This window comes from Pteropus medius, unplaced genomic scaffold, assembly GCF_902729225.1.
Source record: "Pteropus medius unplaced genomic scaffold, Ma_sr-lr_union100, whole genome shotgun sequence".
Classification (NCBI taxonomy): Eukaryota; Metazoa; Chordata; class Mammalia; order Chiroptera; family Pteropodidae; genus Pteropus; species Pteropus medius.
The window spans coordinates 13709791-13726926 of record NW_024344378.1 but is presented as its reverse complement, the minus strand read 5'-3'; the positions used below and the strand labels follow the sequence as shown (position 1 = coordinate 13726926).

General features: G+C 34.8%; 1 protein-coding gene across 8 annotated transcripts in view; it reads left to right on the top strand.

Moving 5' to 3' along the window:
• ADD3 (adducin 3) overlaps positions 1 to 17136 on the top strand; it is a 112247-nt gene that overhangs the window by 69054 nt on the left and 26057 nt on the right. For all 8 annotated transcript variants that reach the window (XM_039871254.1, XM_039871260.1, XM_039871253.1 and 5 more), the window contains exon 2: positions 14288 to 14508. In XM_039871254.1, the coding sequence (XP_039727188.1) occupies positions 14314 to 14508 (195 nt within the window). In that variant the 5' untranslated portion in view covers positions 14288 to 14313. The remainder of the gene's footprint in view (positions 1 to 14287; positions 14509 to 17136) is intronic.

Genomic DNA, 17136 nt, shown 5'->3' with positions numbered 1-17136 from the left:
TCGAAGTCTAGATGGGGCATCAATACCAGGGAAGCTTGTGTCCTCCTCCTCCGAGCTGAGATGGGAGCTATCAGGTGACCTCAGGGAAGAGAAGGATATAAAACTGAGACCTGGGAAATAGGGTTTAGGCATAGTAAAGTATTTGGTGTTACCCAATGAAGAAACAAGAAAGGAATTTAGGTTGCTTTAGAGTGAGTGGAAGGGCTGAGAGATCAACAGAGTTTGGTTATTAAGAATCAGATAAAAGTATTGCTGAAGTGAAAGTCAAACATCAGAGTGGGAACAGCAGTAGCAAGACTTACCTGATGCTGAGCTGCTAAACTAGTTTCTTATGGTTTCTCATACTTCTAGGGACCCAGAGCCTGGCATGATGATGAATCTGCAGGTTGGGTTCAGTGGTCCTTAACGTGGGGAGAAGGGCAGAAATGCAGCATTTATGTACACATGGGAAGAAATATGCTAACCTGAAAAGTAGCTTTTTTAGTCCACCTTTGTTTAAATTAAATGAAAAGATATGCTGTCAGACTGCAATATTTTATAATTTGATGACTGCTTTAACATTGTTTCTGCTATGGTGGAAGCAGTAGAGCCCCCTGCATCTTTAATTCGTGGTTGGCATTCATCGTGAATTCTTCATGGAGTTTTATGAAGAAATTTCGTTCAGAATCTGATTTAACAAGAACATTCATATCTTCTTGCTTCAGACTTTCATGGAAACATTGTTTCTCTGTCTAGCATTATAGTTTACAAAAGTCATGCCATTGGGGAAAACATCTCTGTTGCATTGCCATTGCTTATTTCAAATGTTCAGGTTGCTATTTTCACTTCTGTTACTTCTAAAGAGCTGACTTTCATTTAGCAAAGATGTGCTATCTAATCCACATTGTTGTGACGGTAAAATGCCTCCTAAAATAGATATTATTAGGATGGAAATTCCATTGGAATAGTATGCGTATTAGTTTCCTGGGCTAACCATAGCAAAGTAACGATAACAAAGTAAACAGTACTACAAAGTAACTGTGTGTATTAGTTTCCTAAGTCTACCATAATAAAGTACCACAAAAAGAGTAGCTGAAAGCAACAGTTCTTGAGGCCAGAAGTCCAAGTTCAGGGTATCATTTGCTAGCTTCTGGTAGTTGCCAGCAATCCTTGGTGTTCTTAGGTTTGCAGCTGCATCAGTTCAGTCTCAGCCTCCATCATCAAATGGCTTTTTCCACTGTTCGTCTCCTCTGTGTCTCTGTGTCCACATCTCTCACTTTTCTCTTGTGAAGACACTAGTCATTGGATTTAGGGCCTGTCCTAATCCAGTGTGACCTCATCTAGGTTCCACAGTGCAGCGGTTAGCACATCTGCTTACAGTATGACCTCATCTTATTTTGATTGCAAATTAAAACCCTATTTTCAAATAAGATCACATTCTCAGGTAGTGACATGAATTTTAGGAGACACTATTCAGCCCAATATAGTATGTAATATTGAACTTTAGATCTAAAGATGATTCATTTGAAAAAGCTAGTTTCACAAAAATAGGGGTTTTTTTGTTTCGTTTTGTTTTTTACACAACAGATTTCTGAGGTTGATAAATATCTTTTTTCATGGACTTCCACTTAGAACTATTATTAGATTTCTGAAATGACAGGTTATAACCAAGTATTTTTTAAAATAATTTTCAAGTAGTATTACCTGTGCTTAAGAAGTTGCCTTTCCATGGCTCAGTATTGGACATTCATTGGGGGGTAGAGGTGGGGGGATGGGAACAGATGAGGTTGTGATGATCTTGAAATCCTCCTTATTAGCTAAAATCTGAAAGTGTGAACTCTTTCAAATCAGACTTCTTTAAGTTATAGCCCTAAATGCCAAAAATCTTTAGCTGGAATACCTGAAATAGGAGATCAGAATAAATTTATGGGACTTACTCATACCCTGTGTTCAACATTTTTTATATAAATATTTTCCTTCAGTTTTTCAAATAAGGAACTTTGCCTCATATTTTTTGTGCCCCTTCAGCCTCCCTGCTGTCCCTTACTGGTCACAATGAACACATTAGGATGGGCCATTAGAAGTATTGTCCACTGTGACAAATCAGTTTTTTAGGCAAGCCTTTTGAGTGAATGTTTGATTTTATAATACTCACTCATTTTCAGTAATGAGCTTTGTAGAATTGTTTGCATTTCTTCAGAGCGAGGAACTAGAATTTCTTGAGTTTAAATTTTTTGAGAAATAGGTAGATATAAGGTTGAAATTTCAGGGAGTTAAGTTTCCTGTATTACTTCTATTCTGAACTTTGGAAAGTTTCCTGAGGTTTCTAGAGATGCAGTAATAGATAAGAGTGAACTTGGCCTCAAATATTGTCCTCAGTAAATGTCAAAAGCAAGGGCTTTAAATTTTCAAACTCAGTGCTACACAAATAATTAAATAGACTTTAGTTCATGAAGTATGTGAGAGTTGATGTTTCTTTAAAAAAAAACAAAAAAAAAGCTCTTTTTGCCCAGAAGGATTCCATACCAAATAGTGAAGAACCAAAGATTTAAGGTATCTCCAGAAATGGAGAGCAATGAATCTTTCTTTAAAAATCATAATCTCCAGTGATTCCACTTTTTAAGAACTGTCATTTATCATGAGCTGTCAAGTTCTGGATAGTTTCCTGGATCTCAACTTTTAAAATTTCACTAATACCAGGGGACTTAATAACAGAAACTTAATGTCTGAGAGGCACAGTCAAGTAATCAATCCACTTGTCTCTGTCAGCTTTGTCTTAGGAAAGAAAAAAAAAATTGTTTTTTTCTCAACCATTTTCAAAAATTCCATGTTGAAAACAAATTATGACAGAGAATATATACAGAGCATTCATCATATTTTGAAGAAAGGAGGGTAAAGGCACCGAGGCTGTGTGTTTTTGGATTCTGAAAGCTACTTGAGGGATTGCCTCTCTATAGTTGATTGTTTTACTCATCATTTTACAAGACTGTATGTTTGTTTATATAAAAATCAGTTTCATGTTTGCTTTTCCAAATGATTCATGTTGGGAACAATTTAAGCTGTCTAGATAATGATTGAGTTTAGACTTTAAAAAATACACTTCCTCTGAACTTTGTACCCGTTTTCAAGTTTGTAACTCTGTCCCTTGCATGGCCATTATATTAGTAAATATAGTGAAAGTTTTCTTTCAAGTTACCAGTGAGTGTTATTTCCACCCCTGCCAGTGTCTAAGCACATAACTGCATCTCTTCTCCCCAGCCCCTACTCTTCAAATACAGAAGTCCAGCTCACTGTTTCTTGCAACAGGTGATATTGATCAATAAAATATTCTTCATCAATTATTGGTACATTAGTGAGAAAGAGGTTAGATTTATTAGCTTCATCCAGGAGTGCATGCCTTTAGGCTTTGGATCACCCTGCTGAATGTTGACCCAGCAAGCACCTACTTTTGAAATTTTTGTACTTTTTGCTCTGCACTTAAATTTCGAACAATATATATTTAATGATTGCGTCTAACTACTACTATATTCCAGTTGTACAAGCACAGGATGCATTTTTTATGTTTGCTAAAAAAAAGTTTATCTTAATGGGCAGTATTTATTTATAAAACTTGGAAACTGAAATACTCTCATAGTCGTGCCTTCCAACAGACAGGGGTTTCTTTTTTTTTCTTTTTCTTTTTTTGTTTTTTAATGAATGCAGAGCCAGCTATCGACTTCCATTAAGTATAGGACACTTGGTAACATAATAGGTTGTTGCGACTGTTATTAGTTTGTTTTGTTATTGTTTTTATTGTTTGTATTTTTCCTTAACTTTAAATTGGATTTTTAACTAAGGCTCAGATTAACAGTATCTTTTACTAATCAACTAGTAGATTCATTGTTTTCCAGATTTTTAAATTGAAGTTTAGAATTTATACTTTTATACTTTCATTTTAAAGATATACTTAACAGAAGTCATTTCAAAAGAACAACAACAACAACAAAAAGAATTCAGAAATTTAAGAATGATTTAGAGCAATCTTAAAGATTCTGGCAATAGGTCAGAGTGAGTTAAGTTTCTACATTTATACCAGTCTGATAGCCATACAAGTCTTCTTAATTTTAACTCTTTGAAAACATTTACCATTTCTATTTTGGTGCTGAATTTTATGATCCTGTATTTCTAGGCACCACAATAAAGAAGGGCCGTAATCACGGATGTAATAGCTATATACACTTTTAGGAAATGACAGTCCTTTGAGTCATGCCATGTTTTTTTTTTTTTTAGTCAGATCTTCCATACCTATTAAGATCTGTGATCATGAATAATTTCTTATTTGGTGAAGAATATTTGGTTATCTGAGGCAAATTATTAAACCTCAGTTTCCTTATCAATGAAGAGGGGATGCTGCCAACATAATCTTTTTCTGAGGGTTGATTTGTTTCATTATAAATAAAGGTCCTCAGCTCTTTCAGAATGATGTTAAATTAACTCGAGCGGTAGAAGCGTAAACTGAAACATGATTTAATGTTATCCGGGGCACAATCAACATAATTTTGATAACCTCTAATTAAGACATAGTAGTCATCTCTTAGGTTAACAAAGAGATGATTATTACCCATGTGGTAGTCTTTTTGTATGGATTTGAGGCAGTTCGAGGGCCCTTACCCTGCATGTAGTTCCTTTTTGGAACTCAAAATTGTGTGGAATGTTCCATGGTATTTTATGATATCATTCATATTTGTCTACCTCATTAATTTTCTTGGTCTGCCCATCGCCTAGTACTCTTTGCCCTTATGCATCTTACTTATTTGGCTTGCTAATAAGCACTGATGGAGAAAAAGACCAAGTATATAGGGTGACAGATTATGGGGAAGCAATATTATGTCATTGAAAACAGCCCTAGATTAGGAGAACTTGGATTACCCCTGATGATGCCAAGCATGTGATCTTGGCACATCTCTTTATGAAGACTTCTTTCATTAGTTATCTAATCTAGAAAATGAGATTTTGACTAAGTATTTTCTTAATCCTTGCTTCAAAGCCTTCAAAGAATTACTAACATATTAGTAATATGTTAGTGGATACTTCTTAATCTTTAAAATCAAGTTACTGAAAGAAAATGTGTCCCTTAGGTATTTAGGTCAAGCAAACCACTATTACACAACTACCTCATTTGTACATGTACTTTTTATGCATGCTAGACAGACAGACAATCATACCATTAAATCTATTTATAAGCACTAAAATTTTTAGCCCTTCCTTATAGCCTGTTCCTCTCAGTCAATTGTATGTATAAAATACCTGCATAAACTGCGTGTGATGGGTCTAGTTTTTTATATTTCATTGAAGGAGTAAATTTTGACCATGGGGCAATCTGTGACTGACATGGTAATGCTAATAAATATTATTATAATTTTATAGCAACATATGATACTTGAGCACTGTAGCTTTAGAAAAATTACTCAACATCTATGAGTATAGTTTCCCCTCAATGTGATCCTTGAATCTAGTCTGAAATATTCCAAGACAGCTCTCATAGAATCAATAGCCATTATAGCAATAAGATCCTAGTGCTTTGTGAGATAATTAAATCTTCTTCCATTTGGGCACTTAGAAAGTGTCATCTGTATTACTCAGTGATGTTCAATGCCAGTTTGTTCATATTTTTTTTACTTTTATCTACTTTTTCGGATATATCGATTTCATGTCAGTTGTATATAAAAATTTGGCTAGCAGTTGAAAGTAGTTCATGTCTTTTAGAATTTAAAATGAATAAAATTTCACTGGTTAGTCAGTCTGAGATGTGGCTTGTCATAGTTTGTGCAGAATCCAAGTTGTTTTCTAGAACTTTAAATATCTTCACAATTTGTAGTAACTTTCATCAAGAAAAACCGTAACTCAGTAAATAAGCTGTTGCTGTTGTTTTAACCAAATATCCTGCTTTGAAGTCTTGGCATATCTTTGATTATTGTTTTAAATATGGGAAAATGGGCTGGGTCCTTGAAATTACAGTTATCCTGTTGCTTATATTCTAAAGAAAGCTGTTAAAACTGCCAAGAACTTTAAGTTCAGAAAAACTTTTTATAAGTAGTAACTTTTCATAAGATTGTTTTTACCATTCCCAGCCTAGAAATAATACAAACCAGATTTATTTGGAAGGAATTGTGATATCGTAAAGTAAGTAATTCAATTCAGCCACCACTTACGGACTATTCTGCCATTGTGGGGACTACAAACATGAGCAAAGAGATCTGGACAACTGAACTAGAACTAAATAAGAGTCAAGAAAGATGAAAAAAAAAACAAACCTGGCATTGAGTTATACAGATGACACTTTCTAAGTGCCCAAACGGAAGAAATTTTAATTATCTCACAAGTCACTAGGATCTTATTTCTATAACCTTTCATAAACATCTCTTTTTTAAAAAAAAAATCAAGGACTTATTTCTTATTTCCTTCTATCTTTCTAGCACATGTTGATTTCTCCTCTCCTTCCTCCCCCGTCTGCACACACACACACACACACACACACCCAGCCCCCCCCCAACACCACTTCTGTTTCCCACCTGACCATCACTTAGAGTTTCTAGAGTAGTGTTTTCCAAATTGTGGATCATGAATCAATTTGACCAGCATTTTTTTAAAAAATGAAATAGATTAAAATAGAAAATACCAGAATGTATCACATAGTAAGGGAAAGTATCAATTTAGTTATATATCATGTATTTGTATGTGATTACAATGTAAAATATATTTCTTATTGTTGACTGCCATTTTTAAAAAATTCGAAAGCCACCGTTCTAGAGCATGTCATCTATTTGTGTCTTGAACCTAATGTTCTTTAATTGTACATGTTGAATAGTTACTGCATAAATATTTGGATAAGCTTTTTAAAACTAGAATTTTGTTTATGCTTAATATCTTGTTTCTAATCTGCATGGCCAGAACAAAACCCGTAGTGTTGACAGTTTTATAATATTACTTAAAAAAAAATTTTATTTTCCACATCATTTTAAATTCAAAGAATACTATTAAAAAACTTATCTTTTTTCTCCCCTAATGGAGTTCAGAGTGGTTTGCACTGGTTTCTATTGCTCTGAAGTTCTAGAAAGCATGATTGTGTGTAGTAGCGTGGTATTAAAAATAGGGTTGGTTAATTTTAAAGAGAAGGAGCCCTGGAACTGAATTGTTTCACATATCACCTGGAAGCAGAAATATTTATGTTAGTTTTAGGGTTAAGAGGAACTAGAATCTACCACTTAGTTTCCTTAAAACAAAGCTTCTTGTGAGGCAGTATAGTGAAGGCGCATTCTTTTCTTTCTTTCTTTCTTTCTTTCTTTTTTTTTTAACCTAGGTTAAACTTTTACAAGCAATCAAAGACATTGAATAGCTGGAATTGGCATTTGAAAAGAAATTAACTAGCTGTCCCTAGGTCTGGGTTGTGATTAAGATCACTGGCTTTAGAGATCCATAGCCAAATTTAAATCCCTCGTCCACGGCTTGCCAGCTCTTTGACCTGAGACAAGTTACTTCTCAATGGCTTTATTTCATCCTGTAAAATGGAGATAAAACATAGGATTGTTAAGAAGTACATGAACGAATGTTTGTAAAGTCCAGTGGCTAACACACAATACAAGCTCAGTAACTGATAGTTGTTTTTAAATTCTGTTATAACCCATCACTAAAGTAAGAAACACCTGGCTATTGTTAGAAACCACTCGCTGTTATGAATACTAGTCCATATCAAGGATCTTTATCTGCCTCATTGTGAGAATAGATCAGAGGACACCAGCAGGATCGTAGGATATAAGAAACTGGAAAATCCGAAGAGTCTTTTGAGATAGTCCTTTTATTTTACAATTAATTGTGACACCTGTATGATGTAATTGCCTATTTACACAGGAAGAACTGTGTCTTGTTTGCTATTCCTTCCCGACATAGTAGGACCTTGGCACATGGTAGATGCTCAGACACTTGTTGAATGAATATTCATTCCATGGCCATTCTAACGTCACAAAACAGTTGGTAGAAACGCAGAGACTTGAGTCAACAGTTCAGTTAATATTTCCACGTACTGTGTCTCCTGGCTTATAAAGACTAATACTAAAATATCAACAGTATTTATTAAATGCTTTTTTATAATATTTTATTTTGTTTCCCAGGGGCTCCATATTTTAACTGCCCTTAACTTGAGTAAACTGTTATGTAAGCAGATTTTAAGATCCAAAACTTCTCTAGACCGATCAGCATGCAAAATATTTTTAGTGACTGGTTGATGCTGATAGGATCTAGCATTTTTTATTCAGATGCAGTTTAGTTTTGACTGACCTTTAAACACATTCTAGTACATAAAATATCTAAAAATAACTATAGTTGAAACTTTACTCTGTTGCAGTTGATCATATTCTTAAGTGAAATAGAAACTAGTGATGTGACCTTTTCCATTATTATGGAATGGACTTTTTAAAAACTTAAACCTTTCAGATAATTATAGATTTACATGTAATTGTAAGGATTAATATAGGGAGATCCTGTGTACCCTTTACTCACGTTCTCCCAGTGGTAACATCTTGAAAAACTGTAGTAAAACATCACAATCAAGATATCGACATTGCTGTAATCCAGTGGTCTTAATTCCGTTTCTCTCAGTTTTGCTTGTAGTCTCATTATGTGTGTGTGTGTATTGTTATTATTATTGTGTGTGTGTGTGTGTGTATTATGTGTATGTGTTTGTTCTGTGGTTTATCATCTTGTGGCAATATGTTCTTGTGTCCACCACCACCGGTCAAGATACCAGAACAATTTCACCTTCACGGATCCTCCTATTGCCCTTTTACCAACACATCCCCTCTTGTTATATCAGCCCCTACACACACCTCCATCCCCGCCCCCACCTCCCCACCCCCCACTTGTGAAATGCTGATCTGTTCCCCACTTCTGTAACTTTGTCATTTGAGGAATAGATGAGTCCTCAGTTTATGTCATGGATAGGTTCTGCAACTGAGTGAAACGATGTATAATAAAACCAGCTTTACCACAGGCTAACTGATGTAAACGAGCTAAGTTCCTACAGTGTCTCATCAATGTTATAATGATACATTATTTGAGGACCTACTGTATTATATAAGTGGAATCATGCTGTATGTAAACTTTTGAGATTGGCTTTTGTTACTTAGCATAATTCACTGGAGGTTTATTCAGGCTGTTGTGTGTATCAGTAATTCATTCCTTTTTATTGTGTTTATATTGTATAATATGGATATACCACAGTTTAATCATCCACCTGTTGACGGACATCTAGATTGTTTCCAATATTTGATTGTTACAAATAAAGCTATAAATTTGCATATACAAGTTTGTGTTTTGATGTTGAAAAGATATGTCTTCCTTTTTCTAGATTAAGTGATCAGGATTTCAATTGCTGGATAATAACGGTAGTTGCGTATTTAATTTTTTAAGAAAATGCCAAACTGCCAGAGTAACTGTACCATTTTATATTCCCACTAACAGTGTACAAGGGATTCAGTTTCTTTACATCTTCTCCGGCGTTTGAGAAGATGTCACTATTCTGTTACTATATTTTTTAGCCATTCTGCCACTTGTGTAGAGGTATCTTCTGATTTTAATTTACATTTCCCTGATGACTAATAATGTTAAACATCTTTTGGCGTGCTTGTTCACCATAGAAATATCCTCTTCAATGAATAGTTTGATTTTTATTTAATTGCTGAGTTTCGAAAATGTTACGTATTATACATACTAGTTCTTTGTTGGATATGTGGTTTGCAAATTTTTTCCCATGGTTTGTAGCTTGTCTTTTTATCCTCTTAATGGGTCTTTGCAGACAAACATTTTAAATTTTGGTTAGGTCCAAAATATTAGTTTTCCTTTATAGATCATGTTTTGGTGTCAAGTCTAAGACTTCTTTGCCTAGCCCTAGATCCTGAAGATTTTCTCCTGTTTTTTTCCCTAAAGTTTTATAGTTTTGCAGTTAAGCCTGTGATCCATTTTGAGTTACTTTTTTATTGTCATAAAACACATATGAATATTACCATTTTAACCATTTTAAAGTATACAGTTCAGAGGCATTAAGTATATTCACAGTGTCGTGCAGCCAGCAGACTATATAAACCAGCACTTTTTCATCACCACAAACCCAAACCCGGTACATATTAAGCAGCCATTCCCCATCCCTCCGTCCCCTAAGCCCTGGCAGCCGCCAGTCTGCTTTCTGTCTCCTCGGATTTGCCTGTTTTGGATGTTACATAAATGGAATTATATAATAGTGGCCTTTTCTGTCTGGCTTCTTTTCTTACCTTAACGTTTTTGAAGTTCATTCATGTTGTAGATGTATCAGTACTTCATTCCTCTTATGGCTGAATAATATTCCATTATGTGACTATACTACATTTATTGTTTATCCATTCATCAGTTGATGGACATTTGGGTTGGTTCCACCTTTTGGCTATTGTGAATAGTGCAGCTATGAACATTTCATGTACAAGTTTTTTTCTGACTTATTTCACTTAGCATAATGCCCTTGAGGTCCATCCAGGTTGTTAAAAATGGTAGGATTTCCTTCTTTTTATGACCGAATAATATTCCATTGTGTATATACCACATTTTTTAATCCATTCATTTATCAGTGGATACTTGGGTTGTTTCCATTATCTTGGCTATTGTGAATAATGCTGCAAGCTTCTCCCCTATTTTCCTGAATTCTGTTTGTGTTCAGGTAATCTTGAGGATCCAAAAAATTTTTTCAAGGCTTGAAATAACAATTCAATCTGTATATATAGTACTTGGCATGAAAAATTGCAGAAAACCACTTGTTCTTATATTTACTTAAACTCTATGTAAAACTCATTGTTCAGCACCTATGTATGGAAGAATACTCAAATGATAAGTTACTATTCTTGTTCTTTATTCTATCCTTTACATAAATTCTCAATTCTTATTACAAATACATAACACTTTGAAAATTCTAGTATTAAAAAGCTAAGATAAGTAATGAGCTTTTGAAGTTTTAAAAAGGTCAGCATGTTTTGAGGCATTTCTAATCTTAGTTCTTTTTTTTAGGTGTCATTTCCTCATTTTTTGACAGATTCCATAACCTCCAATTTTTAAATATTTATGACGGAATGCAGACAAAGTCTCAAAATTGTGTAGCCTTCTTATACTTTATGATATGTGAAATAGTATGTGTCATTGTCAAGAGAACTAGTAGACAGAAATTATGCCTTTGAATATTGCCTAAAACAAAAGTAGCATGATTTGGGGCAGGATGTTTAATCCACTGATCCTCTAAATTATCAGCCTCATCCATTGTGTAGTTCCGAAGATAAAATAAGATAGAAAGGTATATGAGGTGGTATAAAGCATAAAGTGTTATGTATATATAGTATTATTATTAAAATGGATGTATCTTCCTTTTTACCTTACTCATCTACAAATGCGTTCATTATGAAGAGTTCTTCAAACTATAAGCTTTTACTTATCAGTATTTCATTTATCAGTTTCTTAAATCAGTGCTTAATGCAGTGAATCTACTACCAGTTATTTATTTTTTGCCGTGTTCATATAATTATTTTATAATCATCAACAAATTCAGTGAGACACAAGCTTATTATCTAACTCTATTCTCCATTAAGCTAAATATGCTTTTGGGATTGAGGAATGGGTACTATCCAGCTGAAGGCAATATTAGTGGACTGTCTTTTTTAATATGACTTAAGAAGCCAGTGGCCTACCGTGGCAAACTAAAATGGAATTGATTTCTTTGTTAAGTGATGCCGCAATTATTAATTGAATACCCACTTAGTCTGTACTTGGCTACTTAAAGTCAGCATGACATTTACTAATATATGTGAATTTGCTTTTTTTTTAACTTAATTTTCTTTGAAATTCTGATCTGCTAGCAATAAGCCGTTTAAAGAATTTCAAGTGGACCTATTATAAATAGCTTCCAAAGATTGGTTAGAAAATTCGTTTCCAAAGATTGGTTAGACATCCAGACTTCTGATAACCCAGCTGGATATGAAAAAAGAAGTTTCTTATAGTTGGTGCTCTTTACACCATAGTTTCAGATAATAGCAAGATAATGGTAAATACCATAGGTTGGTAAATCATACTAATAACAGTAGAGTAAAACCTATTTTTGAAGAATGTAGTATGGCCAGGGTCATTCCATTAGTAGTGAATGTTGTGTAAAAAAGAAAAAATCTGGCCATATATCCTGTGAAGAACCATTTAATTATCACATGCTCATTCTTAAGTGTTTTTTTCCCAATTTTTAAATAGATAAATTAGGATGTGAAAGACTCAATTATATAAAAGCTCATTTTTTTTATATATTTCCTTCGCTTATTAGTTGCTTTCTAGTCACAAAATCAGAATTTCATTAAAACAGTTTGATATAAAGTGTTTTAAACCATATTTCCTGAATATTTCTGTGTGATACACTAAAATAATTTAGGTAACATAGAATGTTGCATATGAGATTGATAGTGAATAAGGAAATAATTTTAACATGTTTTGCAAAAATTATTTTTAACAGATTCAGTTTACATTTCCAGGACTAGAATTAATGCAAAAATGTTTAGTGTCTTATAAGTTTGCTCGGGATAAGTTGGGTCAAGGCAGCTTTAGAGATGAAGTCTATCAGAGAAGACTATTATTAGAGATAAATACAGTAACCTCATTGGTCGTTAGTGTGTTTAAAAGATGGGACCAGATGTCTCTGGTCTTTATCAGGGATTCAGATCCCTAAGATGAAAGTGACCTTTGCCTTTCCCCTTCTGGGTCTATCTAGAAAAAAAAAGTGTTCTGGAACTTGAGGCTGGAAGGACTGCAGAGTTGCAAGTTCACAGAAACTTGTGTCCCCTTAGTTTTTCACTTGAATGGAAAAAGCATACTTGGATGTTTTACATTAACTCCCCTTATTATGAAGTGATTCTTACCACCAAGCAAATAACCACTTTAAAGGATAACACTTTCCTAGTCAGATGATTATTCTGTTACCCAATCATTTATACTGAATCTTGCATTTAAATCAAAGTGACCACCTGGAGAGAAAATTGTATTAAGCAAAACCATTTTTACAACTTCTTTTTTTATTTTTTGTTTCCTTTTCTTCTTCCTTGTACATTTCTGCATTTTCTATACTCAGTTCAAAAGAACAACTAAGGAAAGTGATACGTTCATCAGTAGTCTCTTTTTCTCTTGAAAGGCTTAATGCCATGTCACTTCTAAAAGTTTGAGGACACATTCCTTTGGTTGGCAGTGTCTGTTACTCTCTGCTAGGTCACTGCTATTCTGAATGTGGTTCAGGATCCAGTGCCAGTCTGCAGACTGGACTATTTATTACCAGTCTGTGACAAGTGTAGACTATGATATTAAGTGTTTGGAAACTTCTTGCAGTTTGAAATTACCATGACAGCTAAATGCATAATTTTGGATTTTACAAGATTATTGGCCCACAGCAAATGAGAGAAAGTCACAATAGACAATTTGAGAAGCACTGATGACCTCATTAACTTCTAACAGAGATCACTGGTGGGAGTGAGGGGAGGAATCTTAAATGACTGTCTTGTTGACCTATCTGTAGTTAGGTAGGTACACTCAGCTATAGCAAAGCCCAAATGAATTTGTTGTCTGAGCATAAAATCAAGGACTATCCTAAATATCAGTGATAATGATAATTAAGTGAAATCAGCTGTTTATGTGGTTTCTGAATAGCTTTTTATTGTTTCTTACTTGGATTTAAAGCACTATTTGCTGAAGTTATGTAATCAAACAACCTTAATAATTCCTACATTTCTCCCTGGGAAGTTGTTGAATCATTTAAAAAACTTAAAGCTGTGTTTCTCTCATATGTTAGTAAATTACATTCATTATAAAATGCAGTGGTTATTAAATATGGCCAAAGTTTGGTCTAGCAAAATCTTGAATGAGAAAGAAAAGAGAAGCTCTACTGACAGTACTTACTAACTGTGAAGATTTGCCACCATAGATGTGGTGTTTTACTTTGGTATATTTTGATCACTGCTTTTAAAAAATGCAATAGCAGCTGATGACATTGTTATAATTGAACCACAAGTTTCCATTAGCTCCAAAAATAGCAATTTCCAATTGAGTGATATAGTTTAAAATATTTTTACCTTAATAAAAAATTGTTCCGAATTTTTTTTGAGAAGCTGCTTTTCAAAGAAAGTTACCACCATAACTTTCTGAGGGCAAAGTATAAAGTTCTGCTTGACCGATGTTAAATAATTTGAGTTAATGAATTTACCATGAATGTCTTCCTTTGTGTTTATTAATACAGATAAGGGGAATCGGCAGGCTTGAAGCATGAGTTCAGATGCCGGCCAAGGCGTGATCACCACTCCTCCTCCTCCCAGCATGCCTCACAAAGAGAGGTATTTTGACCGCATCAATGAAAATGACCCAGAATACCTCAGGGAGAGGAACATGTCTCCTGATCTACGACAAGACTTCAATATGATGGAGCAGAGGAAACGAGTCACTCAGATCTTGCAAAGTCCTGTGAGTTGAAATAATTACAAGACTCTAATTTTTCTTCTTCTTTGGAAACCTTGTTATAATGAGGTAGGACAGGTATCTTAATTCTCAGGTTGGAAGGGGGGTGGAGGAAAAGTGACAAGTTGCCCCCAATCTTTCAGAGGCAAAACAAACACTAATTTATATATTTGATTTACAAAGCTCTAATAACAAACTAGTATTGTCTTGGTGGTGTAAATTTTCTTTGTGTGGTGTTTGAATGTAATGCCTCATTAAAAGAGGACAAAAGATGCTTCTGAGCTCAAGGACACCCAGTTCAGACTGAATATCTGTGAAGAAATGAAAGGCATGACTGAAGTGTTTAGGAACTAAGAAATGAGTTAGGTACATTTCATGCACATATTTGCTTCTTCCTTTGGGTACCTTACACTCGGAGCGGCATAGGAAGACTCAGGTTCCTGAGGAGACCTGTGATTTGGCAGCCTCGTGTTACATACACCTGATGCAGGCACACATACATGTCTACACACCAAACTAACTAGCTTAAAAGTGGATTTTAATCGAAACTCAAGCAGAAAATTCTGCCTGCGCAATAATATCCAGACTTTGTGAATTCTATTCAAATGATTTGTTAGTTTTCCGACCCTTAGTGAAATTTTAAAGGTCACAGGTAAGCGATAGAAAGTGAGGGAACGGCTTGATTTACGACGTAAAATGATTTGCTAGCTTCATGCATCATGAAGATCATGGGCTCCTCAAGGCAGAGTTCAGCACACGGAGACATGCGATGCCCGGGTTAGGGTTAATTAGGTTTCCAACTTAGGTACTAAAATAAGCACCGAGGCTTCGAGCTGCCTGAGGTGGCCCTGGTAAATAATTTTTCTTGCGCCCTTGTGAATTTAATCACAGAAGTCGAGTCCAAAGCCAAAGGGGAATTCCACTCTGAGTAATTCTCCTGTTCCAGTGGCCTAGATAAAAGCAAATACAAGTTATAAAAGCAATGCAAGCTTTGAGGAATTTAAATGTAGCTTAGATTTAAAGCTTTAAACCATCCTTTAAACTCTTAAAGCAACCCTTTCCCAATGGAAAGGCGATTAACCAAAGAAGTCATCATGAGGGAATAAATAGAAGAGAAAAGAGCTCTACTGACGGTGCCTTCTTTTATGAAACCTGAGTTTCTGTGTTTATAAATACTTGAAGGGCACGTTAATTACTTGGATCAAAATAGATATATTTCCTCTTCTAAAGAAAGCCTACTTTTAAGAACTTATTAGCCAAATGACTATAGTAACATATAGAATTAAATCACCGAAAGAATGAGATAAAGTTCAGATTTTGTTCAGAGTTGTTAAATACTGAGTTGGTTAGACATCCAGACTTCTGATAACCCAGCTGGATATGAAAAAAGAAGTTTCTTATAGTTGGTGCTCTTTACACCATAGTTTCAGATAATAGCAAGATAATGGTAAATACCATAGGTTGGTAAATCATACTAATAACAGTAGAGTAAAACCTACTGTGTGGAAAGTGCTCCAAAGAGGACTATTCATTGTAACTGTAGAGTTTAAAAGGAAAAGGCACTAAACTGCATTTCCATGCCAGGGTTTTTGTTTTATAATTTTCCCGTTAAACTAAAGACAGCATAACTTTCAGTAGATTTCTAATTTTTTATTATTTATGTATTTTCATTTGTAAATCGCTTAAAAGTATCAATTTTACTTATGCTTTGGGGAACTTAATGAAAAAACAGGATAGAGCAGATATGTAAATTGCCATATTCACATGAATGATAATTTTCAGCTTAAAGAGAAACAAAGATTTAAAAGAATTGTGGATTGCTCACTTTTTCCCTAGATCCTTGCTAATCAGTTTAAAATCTTGTTTGTGAAAGTGTTTAAGTTTTGTCTATCTGACATGTTTTAGGTCAGAGGTCCTCAAATTTCTTTTAATACAATAAACTTTTCACCACAGGAAATGATATATAGTGGCCTATATTAGTTACCTATTGCTAAATAACAAAGTATCCCAAAACTTAGCAGCTTAAAACAACAAGCTTTATTTATATCTCATCATTTCTGTGGGTCAGGAATTTAGGAGCTGCTTAGTCAGTGGTTCTGGCTCAAGGTCTGTCATGAAGTTGCAGTCAAGACATCAGCCAGGGCTACTGTCATTTGAAGGCTCGACTGGCCTGGAGGTTTCCGCTCTTCAGGTGGGCCACTCACATTGGTATTGGCAAAAGCCACAGTTCCTTGCCACGTGGACCTTTACCTGAGGCTGTTTGAGTGCTCTCCCCCAGAGTAAGTATCTGAGAGAGAGCAAGGAGGAGACTGCAGTGCCTCTTACGACCTAATGTCAGACATTAAACACCATCTTTCCTACCATAGTCATTAGGTACAAGTGAGTCACTAAGTTCAGCTCATACTTGACAGAAATTAAGCTCCACCTTTTCAGGGGTGGATTGTTCACTCTCTGACCAGTTTGTTTTAAAAGCTCTACCATCTGACACAATTTATTTTCCTTCCTCGCACATGCCAGGCACATTCGCACTCTCCTAAACCCTGCGAAAGTTTTATTCCATTACAACCTTAGCGTGAATCTAGAATCTCATCTAAATCTCATCCAGGGGCAGATGATGCTCCTGGGTATAATTCC